Source organism: Cnephaeus nilssonii (genome assembly GCF_951640355.1).
Source record: "Cnephaeus nilssonii genome assembly, chromosome: 4".
Lineage (NCBI taxonomy): Eukaryota > Metazoa > Chordata > Mammalia > Chiroptera > Vespertilionidae > Cnephaeus > Cnephaeus nilssonii.
This window is the reverse complement of record NC_137075.1, coordinates 108,897,160-108,916,016: the sequence shown is the minus strand read 5'-3', so window position 1 is coordinate 108,916,016 and position 18,857 is coordinate 108,897,160. Positions and strand designations below refer to the sequence as shown.

The following is an 18,857-nucleotide window of genomic DNA, read 5'->3' as shown; positions in this document are numbered from 1 at the left end:
AGGAGGGGTGACGGCGGCCACAGCAGCAGCCGTTCTCAGAGACGGGGAAATGGGGCCAGGCCCCGGCGAGGGCGGCGGCGGGAGGCGGCCTTCCCAGAGCTCGGCCGGTCCCGGCTCCAAAGGGGCCCCAGCTGGGCAGGACCCCGACGGCCGGGCACTGCCTGGCGCCTGCAGGACGGGACGCAGGCTGCCCGCGGGCGGCCACCACTTTCCTTTCATGTTTTTATTGATTTTTTTAGAGAGGAAGGGAGAGGGAGAGAGAGATAGAAACGTCAATGACGAGAGAGAACCTCTGATCGGCTGCCTCCTGCACGCCCTCTACTGGGGATCGAGCCCACAACCGGGCCTGTGCCCTGACCGGAATCGAACCCGGACCTCCCGGCTCACAGGCCGCCGCTCCCCAGCCCCGGGCGCCCACCTTCCCTCAGCAGGTCCGTGACGTCCGCCTGGTACCGGCTGCCCACGCGGATCTCCCCCCGGTCGGCCAGCAGCGTCTTCTGCTGCGGGTCGTAGACGAGTGAGTAGAAGAAGAAGTCCTGGAAGACAGCGCCGGCAGGTGAGCAGCGGCCCGGCCTCCCGGGCCCCGCGGCCGCGGAGCGGCGCCCTCCCCCGCAGCACAGCAGGCGCGGGGCGTTCCCGAGTGTCAACAGCAGCCCAAACGCCAGGCCGAGCGGGGCAGGGGTCTGACGGGTTCTGGGCACGGCGACGGGAAGATGCTGGTCTTCCTGCGGTCGCCACAGGAGACGCACACGCCAAGTCACAGGGCGTTCTGGACGCGGCGCCGAGCTGTGGGTGCAGCCGCCGCCCGCCCGCCCCTCCCCACCCCTCTGGCTGCCCCGCGCACACGCAGCCCCTGCCGCCCACACGGCCGTGCCCACGCCCCGTGCTGGACTGTTCTGAGCCACGGGCGGGTGGCCCAGGCCCGGCTCCTCGCCCACTGCCCACCCTGCAGCCTCCCCCTCCCCGAGGGCTTTCCCAGTCCCTGCCGTCCCCCTAAACCAGTGATGGCGAACCTATGACACGCGTGTCAGCACTGACACGCGTAGCCATTTCTGATGACACGTGGCCGCAGAGGTGGCCGCATGCCGAGGATAAAACATTTGCGAAATAATGTTTTTTCCTCAAAGTGACACACTACCCAAGTTACGCTCAGTTTTTTGGTGAAGTTTGACACACCGAGCTCAAAAGGCTGCCCATCACTGCCCTAAACTAACCAGCCCCGTGGCCTCACGCCCATGCTGAGCTTCCCTCTGGGCAGAGTCCTGTTCACTGCAGGCCCCGCCCACCAAGACCTCCCCCGCAGGACCCCCGCCCCCCAGGACCCCCGCCGCTTAGGACCCCCGCCCCCCAGGCCGAGAGCGGACACGTGAGAGTGACCCTCCCTTGGGGGGCCCAGCCGTGGGCAGGGAAGGCTGTCAGCCCCAGGGCCTCGGGGCACCCGACTTCTCCTCGTGGAAGAACGAGCGCTTCCTGGATCCCAGGCGCCCCCCCCCCTACGCACATCAGGGCACCGTGAGCGGCCGGGGCGCAGGTGCCCAGCGCATTTTGCTCACGAGGCCTCCGCCCTCTGCCTGTGGCTGCACGAAGGGGTCTTCCCCAACCACAGTGGGCGCCCCACACCCACGGCCCCGTGCCCGGGCTCCCCAGGCTCCGACTGCGACCCGTGAGGCCCCAGCACGGCCTCTGTGGCCGCCCCCCGGGACCGCCGCCTCCGGCCGCCCGCCATCACCATAGCCGGGTCCCCCCCCCCGCCCCCCCCCCTCGCGTCCAGGGAGCCCACTGACGGCTCTGTGGGGGTGGGCGTGCCCGGAGAGTGGGGTCCTGCACGTTACCGCCCTCTGCTCCCACCTGCCCGCCCCCCCCCCCCCCCCCCCCCCCCGGCTCGGCACCCGCCCGGCCAGGGCAGCTCTCCCAGGACGCTCGGGTGTGTCCCCGCTGGGGGAGGGGGCAGCCTCCATCACAAGCGCCCGGCTCTTGTCGGAGGGACGGGGCCCCCAGCCGCGCTGCGTGTTTGGTTGGATAAATCAGAGGCCCGCCCGCCACCGGCCCAGGGCTCGGCACGCAGAGGCGCCCTGTGGCGGTGGCTCGCACGGTCCGGTCCGGGGACAGACACAGGCCCTCAGGGGGCAGGTGCAGCAGGGGTGGGGGGGCCCGGGCCAGGGCAGCTGCAGGGCCGGGCAGGGGAGAAGCAGCCCGGCCCCCGTCGCCCCTCACCTCCCGCTCCAGGTAGGACTTGAGCGACTCGGTCTCGTTGAGCAGAGTGACGCTGCACTTCCCCCTGCGGAGACCGGGACGGGGCGTCAGGGGGGGCCGTCCGCCCGGCTCGCCCTCCCGCCCCCCGCGGCCCCGCCCTCCCCGCGGCCCCCGCCCGCCCCCGCTACCTGATGTGGGTGGCGGGCAGCGACTCCAGCTGCCGCGACAGGAACAGCTCCCGGTGCCGCAGCTGGTGCCGGAGCTTCTCGGGCAGGTCCACCATCTCGGGGTTCTCCATCTCCTCCTCCATCTCCCCTGCAGGCCGGGCGTCAGCGGGTCCCCGCCTGGTCCCACCCACCCCGGCAGGGCCGCGGCCCCCGCCCGCCCCGCCCCGCGAGGGCCCTACCTTCCTCGCCGTCAGCCCCAGACCCGGGTTTGTAGCAGACAGACAGGGCTGCAGGGCAGACAGGGGCAGGGGTTAGCGCTGCCCGGGCTGGGCACAGGGCGGCCTCTGCGTGGGCACCCAGCTGGGGGTGGGGTGCCCCTGAGGGCACAGGCGGGGGGGCCTGTGGGACGCCAAGGCAGGGGCACGCGGAACCCCAGGGCTGCCCGCCGGCCCCCTCCCACCCTGCTCTGGGCGGCTCAGGTCCGAGGAGGGGTGTGGAGCGGAGTTTCCGGCTGGGGCCCCGCCCCCAGGGCTGGCGGTGACCCTGGCTTTGACCCGGGTCCCTGCCCTTCAGCCAGGAGTCACCACCAGCCCGGCCTCTGCTGCCCCCCAGTGGTGGCCGCAGGGAAGCCCAGAGCCTCCTCGGTGGGTGGCCGGCAGGGGCAGTGCCCACACTCAGGCCCCACAAGCACCCACTGGGTAGGCACCTGCGTCACGGGGACGCCGCCTGGGCACCCGATGGCCTGGACAATGAAGGCGGCACACCACCGCCCAGCTCAGGGCCGCCTCCCACCCAGGCTGCGGGCAGGGTCCCGGCCGTAACCGTGTGCAGCCCGGGGACACGATGGGCTTGAGACACGCGTGCAGGCCGCATGGCCAGGTGGCCCCGCCCCAAGTGTCAGGGACCAGGGACAGTCACGTCCGGGTCCCGGGAGACGGTGGCCCCAGGCACCAAGGACAGGCCCCGGGACACCCGCCCAGCAGCACCTCTGGGCCGAGACACGGAGGCCACGAGGCAGCCCACCCTCCGAGGTCGTGGCCGGGCCCTGAGCGGGGGGGGGGGAGGGGATCCCCGGAGTCAGAGCTCCTCAGTGGCTGAGTGTACACAGGCCTGCTTTCTACACACTCGGTGGGCGAGCGAGGGAGGGAGGGCTCCCAGGAGCATAAACATGAGCACCCCCCACCCCTGCCTGCACCTGGGACCCACCCCCACCCCTGCCTGCACCCAGGGCCCACCCCCACCTGCACCCCCACCCAGGACCCACCCCCACCTGCACACCGCAGGCAGCAACACGCCCCCCTCCTGGGTGACCAGCACAGACCAGGACCCGCCAGGGGAAGGAAGGGCTCGCACAGAGACCCACAGCACTGCGGGGACGAGTGGCTGCCGAGGAGGGGCCGTCCCGGGGAGGGCGGGGGGGGGGGGCACTCACTGGCATGCTTGTCCGCCAGTGCGATGAGCGTGCTGGAGATGTCCCGCCGCCGGTAGAAGCACACCACCTTGGCCTCCACGTTCCCGTTGGCCGTCTGCAACAGCGAGGGCCATGTCACCGCCGCTCACGCCGCGGGGGGGGGGGGGGGCTCACGGAAGCCCCAGGTCCGCCCCCCTCCTCCCTCCACGGACCCCCCCCTCCCCCCCAGCCTCCTTGCCTCCCCCTCCCCGTCCTGGGGACCTGGCTTCTGAGTCCCTCCCTCAGGCCTCGCGTGGGGCCAGAGCCTGATTGACCCCTGGCCACCAGAAAGGTCAGCCACGACCAGAGATCACCCAGGCTGCTCGGCCTTCTGGCTGCGGGACCCCCCGCCCAGCGCCGGGCAGAGGGAACATCGCACAGGGCACATGGAGGACGGGGCAGGGGCCGGGCAGAGGGAACATCACACAGGGCACATGGAGGACGGGGCAGGGGCCGGGCAGGACCGCACAGAACAGAGCGTCTCCAACCGACAGGAGCCGGACGTTTCATCACAACGCAGGCCCTCCACAGCCCACCTCCGCGGGGTCCCCGGGACAGCACTTCTCACTGAACACGTCCCGGAGGCGCGTGCAGCTGCATTACCGTTACCTCACTCAGGACCGAGCCCTCTCCACGGGGCGGGGGGGGGGGAACCCCACCCGCGCTCCCTCCATGTGACGCACTCGGCTCCATGTGCCCCGTGCCCCCCCCGCCCCCCGTCCCCAGCTGTGCCCGGACAGCCAGCCTGCCCCGCGGGCGAGGAGGCCCAGATCGGGAAGCTGCCCTGCAGGTCCCCTCGGCCCGGCGGCTCCCACCTGACCCCTCCGTCTGCTCGGCCCCCGGAGCGGGGCTCCCACGAGGTGCCTGGAGAGCAGGACGGCGGGGGGGGGGGGGGGGGGGCCCTCCCCTGCGCCCTGAGCCCCGGGAGCCAGGCGGGCGGCAGCGCTCCATGGGGCCGGTCCTGAGGCCGCCCCACGCTGCCCAGGGAGACTGGGGAGCAGGCTGAGTGGGTCCCCAGGCCCCATGGGGTTGGCCTCCTGTCTCTGCTGCTTTTGGCCTCTGCTGCACTTTCCTGAGTCCCTCACACCCACCTTCCCGCCTGCAGCTCCCTGCCGCTTGGCTTCTGCTCAGGACGTCCCGCTGCTGCTGCGGCAGGGCCGCCGGGACACAGGCCTCCTGGGAGGTCCCCCCCCGCCCCGCCCGTGGCACCTCTCCCCCCTCGCCTCCCTCCCCGCTCCTCCCTGGGCCCTCTCTCAGGGCCTCTCCTGGGCGTCCGTCCGGAGGGGTCTGTGAGCTGCTGGGCGCCAGCCTGGCCCCTCCCCATCCCCAGGGCCTGGCCCTGCCCCATCCTGGTCTCTCCGCTCCCATGCCGCACCCCTCCTTTCTGTTTCTGTCCAAACCGCCGGCTTCTCGTTGTGAAGATCTGATTCTCAGGACAATGTAAACACAACGCGTGTCCAACCAGAGTTCCAGGAGAAAACGTGGTGACTCTTTTCAAAGTTCCCAAGGGCCCAGCCTCCTGGGGGCCCGGCCGCCCGGCCGCCCGCCCGTCAGCCCCGCGGCCGGCAGCCAGTTTCCGCAGGAGCCCTCCCCGGAGGAGCCCCCCGGCGCCCCTCATCACGGGACCCCGTCTGTGTGTCCCAGACCCCGCTTTGATGCTGTCACACCGGGACCCGGAGTCCCTGCCTGTCCCTGACCGGGCGCCTGTGCCCCTCGGGACGTGGTTTGGGGGGACGGGCAGATGACCCCGGGGACGGAGACCCCAGAACTTCTGAGCAGAGTGGCCAGGCCACGCGCCCGACAGTCCCCGCCAACGCGGCTCAGGCGGGGGCGGCTGCTGTCTCGCCTGTGAGTCGCCCCAGGGGAGCCCCAGGAGGGTGCACACCGCCCCCCCCAGGGCCGGGCCACGCACACACTCATTCCCACACACAGCATACACGTGTGTACACTACACACAGCACACACAACACACACGTGTGCGCACACACTACCTTGTTGAGCTCCTCAATCCTCCGGATCAGGTAGGGGTTGCTGGAGGAGTTCTCGAAGTAGACGTAGTCTGCAAAAGGCACAGAGGTCACCGCCGCACGCCCCTGGTCACGGCCCCCACCCCCACGTCACCCCCCACACATCACGGCCCCCTCCTCGGGACCCGGAGGAGTGCTAACCCCCCCACGTCATGGCCCCCCCACATCACAGCCCCCCCCCCATGTCACAGGCCCCACCCCCACGTCTCGCGCCCTCAGATCTGGAACAGGAGGGAAGGGAGGAGGTGAGGGCCCACGGAACCACGAGGCCATCTGCTGCCCGCCGAGGGAAGGCCGGTCCGGGGACAGCTCACAGCCAGCGGCCGCGGGAGGCCCACCTCCGCTGGGAGGGGGCTGCAGCCTCAAACGCCCCGACTCAGCGAACCGCTCCCACCAGGGACCAGCCCCGCCCCCCAGGGATGGCCCCGCGGGGCTGCCCGACCCCGTGGAGGCCCAGCCGTGACCGTGAACCTGCGTGCGACGGGCACCGTGAGCACACCCCTCGGGCCCAGCCACCGGCACACTGTGCACCCTGAGGACGCCTCATGGCCAGCGCGCCCTCCGCCCCTTTCTCACCCGGATCCAGAGCAGCTGCGAGCGCCGGCCGACGCCCACGGGGGCAGCTCAGATCCCTATCACGTGGTTTCACAAAAAGGTCTCAGCCCGATCGATGGCCAGCTCTCACTCTGAGGAGCTAGACAGTCAGGTAAACCTAAAACCACAACCCACACGCGCCCCAAACCGGAACAGGCCGTGTTCCCCACAGCGGGGACCCCGACCTGCCGCTGGGTCCATCGAGGCCCTGGCTCCAGACCCCGCGCCCTCCGCAGGCGGCGAGGGCACGAGAAAGGGTTCGAGCCTACAAACCTGACAGCTCGGACGAACCGGGCCATGGCCTCCGAGACGCACGGCCTGGCCCCCGCAGGAAGACGAGGGACCCGCACGCCAAAACCTCCCGGCGCCCCCGGCGCGCGCCCTCGGCCAGAGGGTGTCCCCCCAACTCCAGCTCAGCATTCGGGAAAGCGGAGGGGACAGGCCCAGCAGGCGCTCACAGGCCCGCCCAGCCCCCAGTGGCCCGGCTGCTCCAGCACGGAGGGAGCACCACGTGAACAGAGCACAGAAGCCAGCTAGCCGCGGCAGGAGGCGGACAACGCCCACCCGCATCCTATAGAACAATCCTATAGGATAGAACAATCCTATAGGATAGAACAATCCTATAGGATAGAACAATCCTATAGGATAGAAGCCGGGCGCTGCGACACGCACTGCCCACCAGGGGGCAGACGCTCCAACCAGCAGGCTAGCTTGCTGCTGGGCCCACTGGGCCGGACACACCCTGGAGCTCTCCCGCGGTGCCTCCACCTGGCCTGTGCCCTCTCGCAATCTGGGACCCCCTCCCGGGATGTCGGAGAGCCGGTTCCGGCCCGATCCCCGCAGGCCAGGCCGAGGGACCCCATGGGTGCACGAATCCGTGCACCGGGCCTCTAGTTCCTGATAAAAACTTTTATTTTTTGGCCCTAGCCCCGTGGACAGCAAACTGTGGCTGGTGAGCCACATGTGGCTCTTTGGCCCCTGAGTGTGGCTCTTCCACAAAATACCACGGCCTGGGCGAGTCTATTTTGAAGAAGTGGCGTTAGAAGAAGTTTAAGTTTAAAAAGTTTGGCTCTCAAAAGAAATGTCAGTCGTTGTCCTGTTGATATTTGGCTCTGTGGACTAAGGAGTCTGCCGACCACGGGCCTAGCTGGTTTGGTTCAGCGGGTAGAGCATCAGCCCGTGGACTGAAGGGAGGACCCGGGTTCAATTCTGGGCATGGACCTCGGTTGGCAACTCTCCTCGATGGCTCTCCCCACACCTTCTACTCCCTCTAAAAAAATCAATGGGAGACATCCTCAGGGGAGGATTAACAACAAAAATAAAAAAAAGGTTTTTTTGTTAATCCTTGCCCAAGGATGTTCCGTCCACGGGTTTTCAGAGAGTGGAAGGGAGGGAGGAGGAGAGAGAGGAACATCGATGTGAGAGAGACACATCGACTGGTTGCCTCTATACCCGCCCCGACCGGGGCCTGGGATCGACCTGCAGCCCAGGGGCGTCCCCTCGATCGGGAATCAAACCCGTGACCTTCAGCACGCGGCCAGTGCTCGCCCTGAGCCCACTGGCCAGGGCTCCTGATAGAGACTCTTACGCAAACGGGATGACGGGAAACTCGACCCGGGTGAGGGGCACCGGACGCACCCACAGCGAGCCCCTCGGCGGGAAGCGCCACGCTCCCAGGCCCCACGCGGGAGCCGGCGCCTCCTGAACAGGGTTCACGCGTGTGCGTGCGCTCAGCGGGCTCGTGAGACCACACGTCTGCAGTGCCGGCTGCTCCGGGAACATGGACACCCCCCTCACCTTCACGAAGGCCCACGGACCATCCCAGACCCAGGGTCCGCCCTGGCGCTGGGCGCAGCCAGCTGGGCGGCGGCACACGCCCGAGGGTTGCCGGTTCGATTCCCGGGGAGAGGGGCAAGCAGGAGGCGGCTCCCACGTCGACGCTTCTCTCCCTCTTTCTAAAAGTCAAGCTTTTTTTTGCGTGCCAAGCAGAATTCTATTCAGACCAAAGGCTCTGAGGATAATTCTTTTATTTCTTTACATTAATTTATTGTTGAGGACATTACAGATGCCCCCATTCCCCCCTTTGGCCCCTTCCACCCTGCTCCGCCCCACAATAAACTCTCTTTATTTTTTATTTTATTAATCCTCACCTGAGGCTATTTTTCCCATTGATTTTTTAAAATATGTTTTTATTGCCCTGGCTGGTCTGGCTCTGTGGATAGAGGGTCGACCTGCGGACTGAAGGGGCCCGGGTTCAATTCTGGTCGAGGGCACACGCCCGGGTTGCAGGTTCGGTTCCCGGTGGAAGGTGTGCAGGAGGCAGCCGATCAATTATTCTCTCTCATCACTGATATTTCTATTTCTCTCTACCACTCCCTTCCTCTCTGAGGTCAATAAAAACATACTTAAAAAAAGAAAAATGCCCTGGCTGGTGTGGCTCAGTGGATAGGGCGTCAGCCTGGGGACCAAAGGGTCCCGGGTTCGAGTCCAGTCCAGGGCACACACCTTGGTTGCAGGCTTCTCCCAGGCCCAGGCCCAGGCCCGGGTCAGGGCTCCTGCAGGAGGCACCCAATCAATGTGTTCCTCTCACATCGATGTTTCTGTCTTCCACTCTCTCTACAAATCAATGGAAAAATATCCTCGGGTGAGGAATAAAATAAAAAGCAAAATAGGTTTTATTGATTTTTAGAGAGAGAGAGAGAGAGAGAGAGAGAGAGAGAAGCATCAATGATGAGAGAGGAACACTGATCGGCTGCCCCCCACTGGGGATGGAGCCCACAACCTGGGCACGTGCCCGACCAGGAACCCAACCAGCGGTCGACGCCCAGCCGGAGCCACACCGGCGGCTCCCATTGACTTTTAGAGGGAGGGAGGGAGGGAGGGAGGGAGGGAGGGAGGGAGGGAGGAAGAGGGAGGGAAATATCGACGTGGAAGAGACACACCAATTGGCTGCCTCCCACACACGCCCAACCTGGGCCAGGGATCCAACCTGCAACCCGAGCTCCTGCCTTTGACAGGAACCGAACCCTGGCCCTTCCCGTGCGGCCGCGGCCGGGAGCCTGGCCGTCACCGGTACGTCCCCGCGGTCACGGTCGCAGAGGGACTCACCCCTCACCCCGGGGCGGCCTCGCTCCCGGTGCCGTCCCAGGGCCGGGGCGTGAAGCAGCTGCGGACACGTGCTCAGTGTCGGGGGTCCCGCCCCCCGCCCTCTGCTCTGCAGGCATCATCGCCTCGTCCCCCTCGGCGGAGGCCCCCCGAAACTGGGCCGGCCGGCGCTGCGCCGTGTGCACGTGTGTGTGTGTGTGTGTGTGTGTGCGCATGCGTGTGGACGGGGCGTGAATGCACGCTGGGCTGTGACAACAGAAGGCCCAGGACCCGGCCTGCGAGCTGCAGACAGGACCCGGGTGGCGGGGAGGGTCCCGGGGTGCGAGGCGGCTGCCAGCTCACAGGGCCCCGCCCTCCGCCTCACGATGCCGCCCCTGGGGGAGCCGCGCCCCGCGGGCACTGAACGGTGTCCCGCTCCCGGGCTCTGGTCGGTCGGTCGGTGCAGACGGCCCACGGCTCCCTCCGCAGGAGCTGCCGCCTGGGGCCCACCGGGCAGAGCGGGCTCCGGGCTCCGTGGCCGCCTCCCTCCCCACCGGCCACGGAGCAGGGACCCCGACGCCCTGCAGCCGCAGCGCCACCCGCTCAAGGTCAGGGGCGCCCACGCCCCCCTCAGCGCCCCCCAACCTCTCGGGGCGCAGGGGGTCCCCGCACAGAGGCGCCGCCGCCTCACACACGGCATCCCAGCCCAGCCTCTGCTTTTCTTTTTAAAAAATACATATTTTTATTGATTTCAGAGAGGAAGGGAGAGGGATAGCAACATCCGTGATGAGAGGGAACCATGGATCGCCCCCCACTGGGGACCCAACTGTGACCTCCTGGGTCATGGGTCTGTGCTCAACCCCTGAGCCACACCAGCCGGGCCCTGCTACTTTTTAAAAAAACACACACACAATTTTTTTATTAATTTCAGAGCGTCAACCTATGAACCAGGAGGTCGTGGTGCGATTTCCCGTCAGGGCGCATGCTGGGTTCTGGGCTTGATCCCCAGTGGGGGGCAGGCAGGAGGCAGCCGATGGATGAGTCTCTCCCATCACTGATGTTTCTTTCTTTGAAATCTATAAAACAATATATTTTTTCTTTAAATCTACATTCCTTAAAAAAAAAAAGCAAAACCCCAAACCATAAAAATCCTCCAAGAAAACAGGATAAGACCTCTGTGACCTTAGGTCAGGAACCTTCTGTAGACTCGCAAACTGCACGTTATTAAAAAGCCCGCAAAACAGGGCCCCTCACAACTCAACCGCAACAAAACACCACAAACCAGCGCCGGGGAGATGTGGGGAGAGGGGACCCCCATGCACTGCTGGGGAGATGCGGGGAGGGGGGACCCCAGGCACCTCTGGGGAGATGTGGGGAGAGGGGACCCCGGGCACTGCTGGGGAGATGCGGGGAGGGGGGACCCCAGGCACCTCTGGGGAGATGTGGGGAGAGGGGACCCCGGGCACTGCTGGGGAGATGCGACCCCCATGCACTGCTGGGGAGATGCGGGGAGGGGGGACCCCAGGCACCTCTGGGGAGATGTGGGGAGAGGGGACCCCGGGCACTGCTGGGGAGATGCGACCCCCATGCACTGCTGGGGAGATGCGGGGAGGGGGGACCCCAGGCACTGCTGGGGAGATGCAGGGATAAGGGGACCCCCATGCACTGCTGGGGAGATGCGGGGAGGGGGGACCCCAGGCACCTCTGGGGAGATGTGGGGAGAGGGGACCCCGGGCACTGCTGGGGAGATGCGACCCCCATGCACTGCTGGGGAGATGCGGGGAGGGGGGACCCCCATGCACTGCTGGGGAGATGCGGGGAGGGGGGACCCCAGCACCTCTGGGGAGATGCGGGGAGGGGGGACCCCGGGCACTGCTGGGGAGATGCGGGGAGGGGGGACCCCGGGCACTGCTGGGGAGATGCGGGGAGGGGGGACCCCAGCACCTCTGGGGAGATGCGGGGAGGGGGGACCCCGGGCACTGCTGGGGAGATGTGGGGAGAGGGGACCCCCATGCACTGCTGGGGAGATGCGACCCCCATGCACTGCTGGGGAGATGCGGGGAGGGGGGACCCCAGGCACTGCTGGGGAGATGCGGGGAGGAGGGACCCCAGGCACTGCTGGGGAGATGCGGGGAGGGGGGACCCCGGGCACCTCTGGGGAGATGCGGGGAGGGGGGACCCCGGGCACTGCTGGGGAGATGTGGGGAGAGGGGACCCCCATGCACTGCTGGGGAGATGCGGGGAGGGGGGACCCCAGGCACTGCTGGGGAGATGCAGGGATAAGGGGACCCCCATGCACTGCTGGGGAGATGCGGGGAGGGGGGACCCCAGCACCTCTGGGGAGATGCGGGGAGGGGGGACCCCGGGCACTGCTGGGGAGATGCGGGGAGGGGGGACCCCGGGCACTGCTGGGGAGATGCGGGGAGAGGGGACCCCGGGCACTGCTGGGGAGATGCGGGGAGGGGGGACCCCAGGCACTGCTGGGGAGATGCGGGGAGGGGACCCCAGGCACTGCTGGGGAGATGCGGGGAGGGGACCCCAGGCACTGCTGGGGAGATGCGGGGAGGGGGGACCCCGGGCACCTCTGGGGAGATGCGGGGAGGGGGGACCCCGGGCACCTCTGGGGAGATGCGGGGAGGGGACCCCGGGCACCGCTGGGGAGATGCGGGGAGGGGGGACCCCGGGCACCTCTGGGGAGATGCGGGGAGGGGGGACCCCAGGCACTGCTGGGGAGATGCAGGGAGGGGACCCCACGCACTGCTGGGGAGATGCGGGAGGGGACCCCGGGCACCTCTGGGGAGATGCGGGGAGGGGGGACCCCGCGCACTGCTGGGGAGATGCGGGGAGGGGGCCCCGGGCACTGCGGATGGAATGCAGATGGTGCTGCTGTTACTCAGGAAATTAAAAAAATGAATCTGCTTCATGACCCAGCAATTCCACGTCTGGGAATTTATCCAAAGAAACCCAAACACCTACTGGGAGGAACACGTGCACCCCCAAGTCCACGGCGGTGCCGTTTACCACAGCCCAAGCGCCCACCAGGGCCCAGTGGGTAAGAAAGATGCCGCCCAGCCCACCGTGGAATACTGCTCGGCCGTGAAAAAGACGGCCCGGCCAGTGTGGCCGGGGGCTGAGCATCCACCGGTGAGCCAGGGTTCACGGTTCAGTTCCTGGTCAGGCACAGGCCGGGTTGCGGGCCTGATCCCGTGTGGGGCGTGTGGGAGGCAGCCGATCAGCGATGTTTCTCTCTCATCCATGTTTCTGTTTCTCTATCCCTCTCCCTTCCCCTCCCCTCTAAAAAAATCACTAAGAAGACATTTTAAAAAGTAAACAATTCCATCTTTAAAAAAAAGAGAGAGGAGGAAATCTTATCGTTTGCGACATGAATGACCCGGAGCAGTGGGTCCCAGCGTGGGGCACCCCCCCCAGAGGGGGGCCCTGATTTCTGAGGGGGGCCATTCGAGAACGAGCCATTAACAGTGAACCTTCTGCGTTTCTCCTGGGTCTAGGGCCTCACCTACAGGATGTAAACACACTGTGACATATTTATGCATTTCAGTTCTCTATTCTATGTTTTGAAACTTTATTGGCTATTTTTTCACATCGCTTCATTTTTTCCTTTTTAACAGTTTCTTAGTGATTTCTTCCTCCGTCCTTAACTGTCCTTTCGTCCTTTTACTTTTCTCTCTCATGGATGCCGTGCTCCGTGGAAGCTGGTTTAGGCCAAGTTCATGGCCTTTGAGGCTTCCTCCACGTGAACAGGAGTTCCCTCTGAATAATAAGGATTCTGTGTCACAGGGGCACCAGGATTTTAGAGATCTGAGGTGGGGCGTGGCCAAAACAAGGCTGGGGACCACTGCCCTAGAGGGTATTATGCGAAGTGAAATAAATTAGAGAAAGAAAAATGCTGTATGATCTTAGTCACACGTGGAATCTAATGAGCAAAATTCACAAACAAAAAGTCAGAGAGTTACAAACAGAACAGCCTGATGGGACCGGGTGGGAAAGGGATGGAGAATGCGCACTGGGGGACGGGTGTGAAGCCCGGCACAGGGACGCAGTCGGTGACACCGTACCAGCTACGCGCAGGCGGGGTGGGCACTGGGAATATCAGGGTCACTTTATAAACTGTACCAGTGATCCGGCGCACGGATTCGTACACATTGGAAGGAGATTAATTAGAAGGTGGCCAGCGGGGTGGGACGGGGCAGGACAGGCCGCCCACGCCCCGGACCCAACCTCCCGCGGTCCCTCCCTGGCGTCTGCTGGGGTCCCTCGGCCTGGCCTGCGGGGATCAGGCCGAAACCGGCTCTCCGACACCCCCAGAGGGGTCCCGGGGTGCGAGAAGGCACTCTACAAAGTTGCTGTCGTACAGGGTGTGGAACGCAAACACAAGTGTGCAGTAAACCAGATTCGGGGCCGACAGTGCCCCAGCAACAACACAGCCCACGGCCGAAGGTGGAAGCACGCAGCCCCACGAGGAATCGGGCTCCCTCCTCTCTGGTTTTGGGGTGCCTCACCCGAGAAACACCGCTGCCAAGTCACTGCAGCTCGACAGCTCCTGCATTGAGCGCCTGCGCCCTGGTGGTCAGTGCACGTCACAGCGACCAGTAGGACGTAGGAGGGACACTTAGCATATTAGCCTTTTATATAGATAGACTAGAGGCCTGGTGCACGAAATCCGTGCACAGGCAGGGTCCCTAGGCCTGGCCAGCGATCAGGACCGATCGGGGCCTTCCAGCTGCTGGCCAGGGCCTTCCTTAGTTCCGCGCCGACCCCTGGTGGTCAGCACACGTCATAGCGAGCGATCGAACTCCTGGTCGAATGCCCGTGGGGACAATTTGCATATTCGGCTTTTATATATATAGATATATAGATGGCTGTCTAACCACTATGCTGTATACCTGGAACTAATACAAAATAACATCCACTGCAAACTGTAAAAAGGAAGGGAGAAAAGAAGGAAAGAAAGAAAATTACCCAATTTTAAAAAACAGGCCCGAGATTTGTGCAGACACTTGACCAAGGACACATGGCCGGCAAATAAAAACACATGAGCCCTGCCGGCCAGCGTGGCTCAGTGGTTGAGCATCGACCTACGAACCAGGAGGTCCCAGTTCGATTCCCGGTCAGGGCACAGGCCCAGTTGTGAGCTCGATCCCCAGTGTGGGGCGTGCAGGAGGCAGCTGATCAATGGTTATCTCTTATCATCGATGTTTCTAGCTCTCTCTGAAATCAATTTAAAAAAATTTCTTCAAAAAACAACACCAGATGAGCTCTGGCTGGGGGCTCAGTCTGTTGGAGCATCGCACGTCCGCCCGCCCAAAGGCTGCAGGCTGGGTTCCCGGTCAGGGCACCGCCTGAGCTGTGGGTTCGGGCCCCGGTGGGGGCATGTACGAGAGGCAACCAGGCAACATTTCTCTATCACATTGATGCTCCTCTCCCCCACTTCCTCTCTAAAAACAGCATGCCTCAGTGAGGATTTAAAAAATAATGAAAAATAGCCGAGACCCAACCAGAGGGAATCGAACCTGCATTACCACCATTTGTCCACCATCCAGAGCTGAGGGGTCAGTGCCGACATGTACACATAAGGAACTGGTGGACATTGATGTTGGGTCTCAAAAAAACTGTTGGTCCAGAAAGAAACTCACTACAGACTGATTCATTTGCCGGTCAGCATAACTATTATTGCTCGTCTCACATTCAGTTCTTATAAGTATATCTCTAGTGACACATGATTTCGCTCATCTAGGGGAAATGATGAACAACATAGACTGATGAACAAGAACAGACCCAGAAACAAGGAGGCATCGATCGGACTATCGGGCCTCAGAGGGAGGATGGGGGAGGGCGGGAGGAGGGGGGAGAGATCAACCAAAGGACTTGTGTGCATGCATATGAGCCTAACCAATGATTAAGTTCAACAGGGGGTTGGGGCATCCGTGGGGAGGGGTGTGGGATGGGAATGGGGGGATGAGGACAAATATGTGACACCTTAATCAATAAAGAAATTTAAAAAAAAAAGAAAGAAAAGTAGGTAAAATAGTTCAACCATAGCTACAGCCAAGTCTCCCCAAATCTAAAATGTTGAGGTAAAAACTGAAAGTCAGACAAGAGTCCAGACTGTTATCTCCATGTTAGCAAACACCTGGAAGTATCTTGTATTTATTACTGTGGAAATAAAATGTCCAAATGAAAAAATAAAATAAAAATAAAAACACAGGCGAACACCCCTTATCACCAGGGCGACGGGAGTGGCCAGTGGTGATGCCCGCGCACCTGGCAGAACGCTGCGCAGACAGGAACTGACCAGGCCCAGACGTGACGGGGCTGGCGTCCCCGCTCTGCCCGCTCTGCCCGCGGCCAGCCTGGGAGGGAACCGCTCAGCTCCGCAAACAAACCGCCCCACCGCACGGGAGCGAGATCCCGCGTCCCGGCGTTCCTCGGATCACCCAGAGCCGCACCGGCGCCGGGTCAGGCCAGGAGGTGGCGCCCACGCGGGGTCACCGTCCCTCACGTCAAAGTGCTCCCTGCACCTGGCCCAGCGGCGGCCTATGAACCAGGAGGTCAGAGTTTGGTCCCCGGTCAGGGCACAGGCCCGGGTTGTGGGCTCCATCCCCAGTGGGGGGCGGGCAGGAGGCAGCCGACCAGAGATCCTCTCATCATTGGTGTTTCCCTCCCTCCTCCCTTGCTCTCTGAATCAATAAAAAAGTAGATAAATAAAAAGCGCTCCCTGACCCAGGAGCCGATCCCCACCGGACAGGCGTCGGCGCGGCCGGGATGCTCAGGCTCCAGAACGTGACGCGTTCCCCTGATGCTCCCACGAGGCCACGGCACTGCCACCCAGCCCGAGCGCCGACGGCACCCAGACGTCCCTCTGCTGCTGAACAGACCTCGGTCCACGCCGCACGGACTCCGTCCGCGGGAAGGAACGAGCCGCGGGGCGGCACTCCACGGAGCCGGTCCCGAAGGCGCGTCGGCGTGCCGTCCCCACGGGGCAGGCCCGGCGGTGGCGCGGAGCTGGGCAGCCGTGTCACAGGCCCTCGAAGGCCGCGGACGGCACCTCCCCGCTCCGAAGCCGCGATGCAGTTTTAAGCAGGGGAGCCGGGCCCCTCAGAAGGCCCTGAGGCAGGCGGGCCCACGCCGGGGGGCCGGACACGCGCCCGTCCCGTGAGGGGGATCGAGGCCCCACTGGCCCGAAACCGGGGAGTGCAGGGGCCCCGGCGAGCATGGGAGAACGGGCGGCACCCTGTGGGCATCTGAGGAGCCCAGCCCAGGACCCAGCCCCGGCAGCCACCCACCAGGCCCTCCCCAAAGGCCACACCCCAACATGGGCAGCTGCCCCCAGCCAGAGTCCCCCCAACCCAGCCCCAACCCAGCCACTGTGAAAACGCAGCCGCATCCGAGCCCGGGAAGGCTGTGCCGTCCCCACCTGACGCGGGCCCACCCCACACCCCCGGGGCGCCCACCGAGGCAGGCCCTGCAGGCGTGCGGGGTGCAGGGGCGCCCGGACCCTAAGGGTCCTGCCCAGGGACACACTCCCCACCCCCGACGGCAGCTTCTTTTTTAAAATCCAGGAGCTGAATGGCCACTCCTCCCGTCGAGGCCCAGGCGGCTCGGTGGCCGGGGCCCTGCCCTGCAGCCAGTCCTAAGCTGGGGACTCACGCGCACACGTGCCTCACCTGGTCCAAAGTTTAAAACCAGTGACAAAACGAAAGCGGCGTCTGCGAGGCGGGCAGGGACGGTGACGTAAGGAGAGCAACGGGCACAGTCCACCGTGGGGCGCCCAGCACCCCGCTGCCCGTGGGGGGTCTTCCTGGCCCCTTCTCCAAGTGTGTTTTTAAAAGAACAAATTACCCAAAAGAATGGGCGTGCGTCCCACTGGACCCGAGAGGAAAGCAACACGCGACGGCGACAGGAACGTGGCGGCAAGACGCACGGGCCCCGGGAGCCAGCGGAGGCCCTCGGCCCTCGGGAGGCCCTGCCCTGCCAGCCCTGTCCGGGCCCACCCGCCCCGCACACGGGCAGCTGCCCCGGCCAGGCCTGTCCGCGGCCGGGTCACTTCCCTGGAGGGGCCAGGCCGTCCCCTCCCAGGCGGACCCACGGCACCCAGCGGGGCAGCGGGCACACAGCTGCAGCCACGCCGTCGCCCACCCAGGCCTCGTCCCGGGTCCCTGGTGTCCGCTGGGGGGTGCTGAGCGTTCATGGCCGCCCGTGCAATATTTAGGAGATTTTGCCAAGAAGCTGTTTATCTGAAACCCCAATTTGGCTGGTGTCCGTGCTCTCCTTGAGGGACCCGGCTCCTTCGGAAAAGGTTCTGCTCTTAGGGTCCCAAGTGTAGACAATGGGGGTCCCTGCGGGGTTCCCCCAGGACAGGCCAAGCTGCCAGCGAGGGCCAAACCCCAGGCCAGGACCCACTCGGGGACAGAGGGGCCCGGCTTCCAGACGCCCTCCCCACGCAAGATGCACTTCCCACGGGACCTTCACCTGCCGGCGCTGCCCGCCGTGACCTCCAGCCCTGCCAGGACCTGGGACCAGCCCAGGCGCCTCGGCTCCCGCTCAGAAACCCGGCGGCACGCAGTGTCTCCCACAGGGAGCGGCGGGGAGCTCCGAGGGGCTGGCGTCACACCTGCAGAGCGCCACTCGGAAGGGAGGGAGGGGACCCCAGGACACCTCAGAGGGGGGACACGCAGACCTGGGACTGGACAGGCCTCCCCTGAAGGAGCTGTCCACACCACGGGAAACCGAGGCACAGGAAGGTTGGGGGGTGGTCAGGCCCCCACCGAGTCCTCAGCCAGACAGGAGACCTACAGGCCAGGGCTGTAGCCCCAGGCGGAGGGGAGACCCTGAGTCGCCCCCCCCCCCCCCGCCCCCCGCCCCACAGGCAGGCACAGGGCAGCGTAGGCCCCAGCATCTCCCCGGGGACTGGCATGCTCCTTCACTTATTCATTTACTCAACACCCAGGGCCAGGCTTGGGGTGGGAGGGGGGCACCTGCAGGAGGGGGTTCTGGCTGGAGACCCCAGGGGGTGGCAGGTGTGGGCTGGGCCCCAGGGCCTTGTCACATCAGCAGGAGCCACAGGGCGGGCTGGAGGGGTCCCCGGGAGGTGCATGGGGGTGGCATGGGGAGGGGGGCTGCAGGACGGGGAGGAGCCCTGAGGCCGAGGGGCCCGGTCTGGGCACCAGGGTCATGGGTGGCTGTGATGGGGTTCCCTGGGGTGTGGTGAGGAGCACCCTTGGGGATGACACTCCTGCCTCCCCCCAAAGTGGGGGGAACAGGCCCCTGGTCCTAAGAGGGGTGCAGGCCCCCATCCCAGTGCCAGAGGGGGGGTGGCAGGTG

The 18,857-nt window shown here is 65.2% G+C and overlaps 1 protein-coding gene across 2 annotated transcripts in view; it reads right to left on the bottom strand.

Moving 5' to 3' along the window:
• MTA1 (metastasis associated 1) overlaps window positions 1-18,857 on the bottom strand; it is a 34,633-nt gene that overhangs the window by 14,721 nt on the left and 1,055 nt on the right. The window contains exons 2-7 of one of the 2 annotated variants that reach the window (XM_079767839.1): window positions 5,802-5,869; window positions 3,793-3,886; window positions 2,600-2,647; window positions 2,382-2,508; window positions 2,215-2,278; window positions 419-536 (exon numbers count right to left, since the gene is read on the bottom strand). In XM_079767839.1, the coding sequence (XP_079623965.1) occupies window positions 419-536; window positions 2,215-2,278; window positions 2,382-2,508; window positions 2,600-2,647; window positions 3,793-3,886; window positions 5,802-5,869 (519 nt within the window). The remainder of the gene's footprint in view (window positions 1-418; window positions 537-2,214; window positions 2,279-2,381; window positions 2,509-2,599; window positions 2,648-3,792; window positions 3,887-5,801; window positions 5,870-18,857) is intronic. The other variant, XM_079767838.1, reaches the window with a different exon arrangement.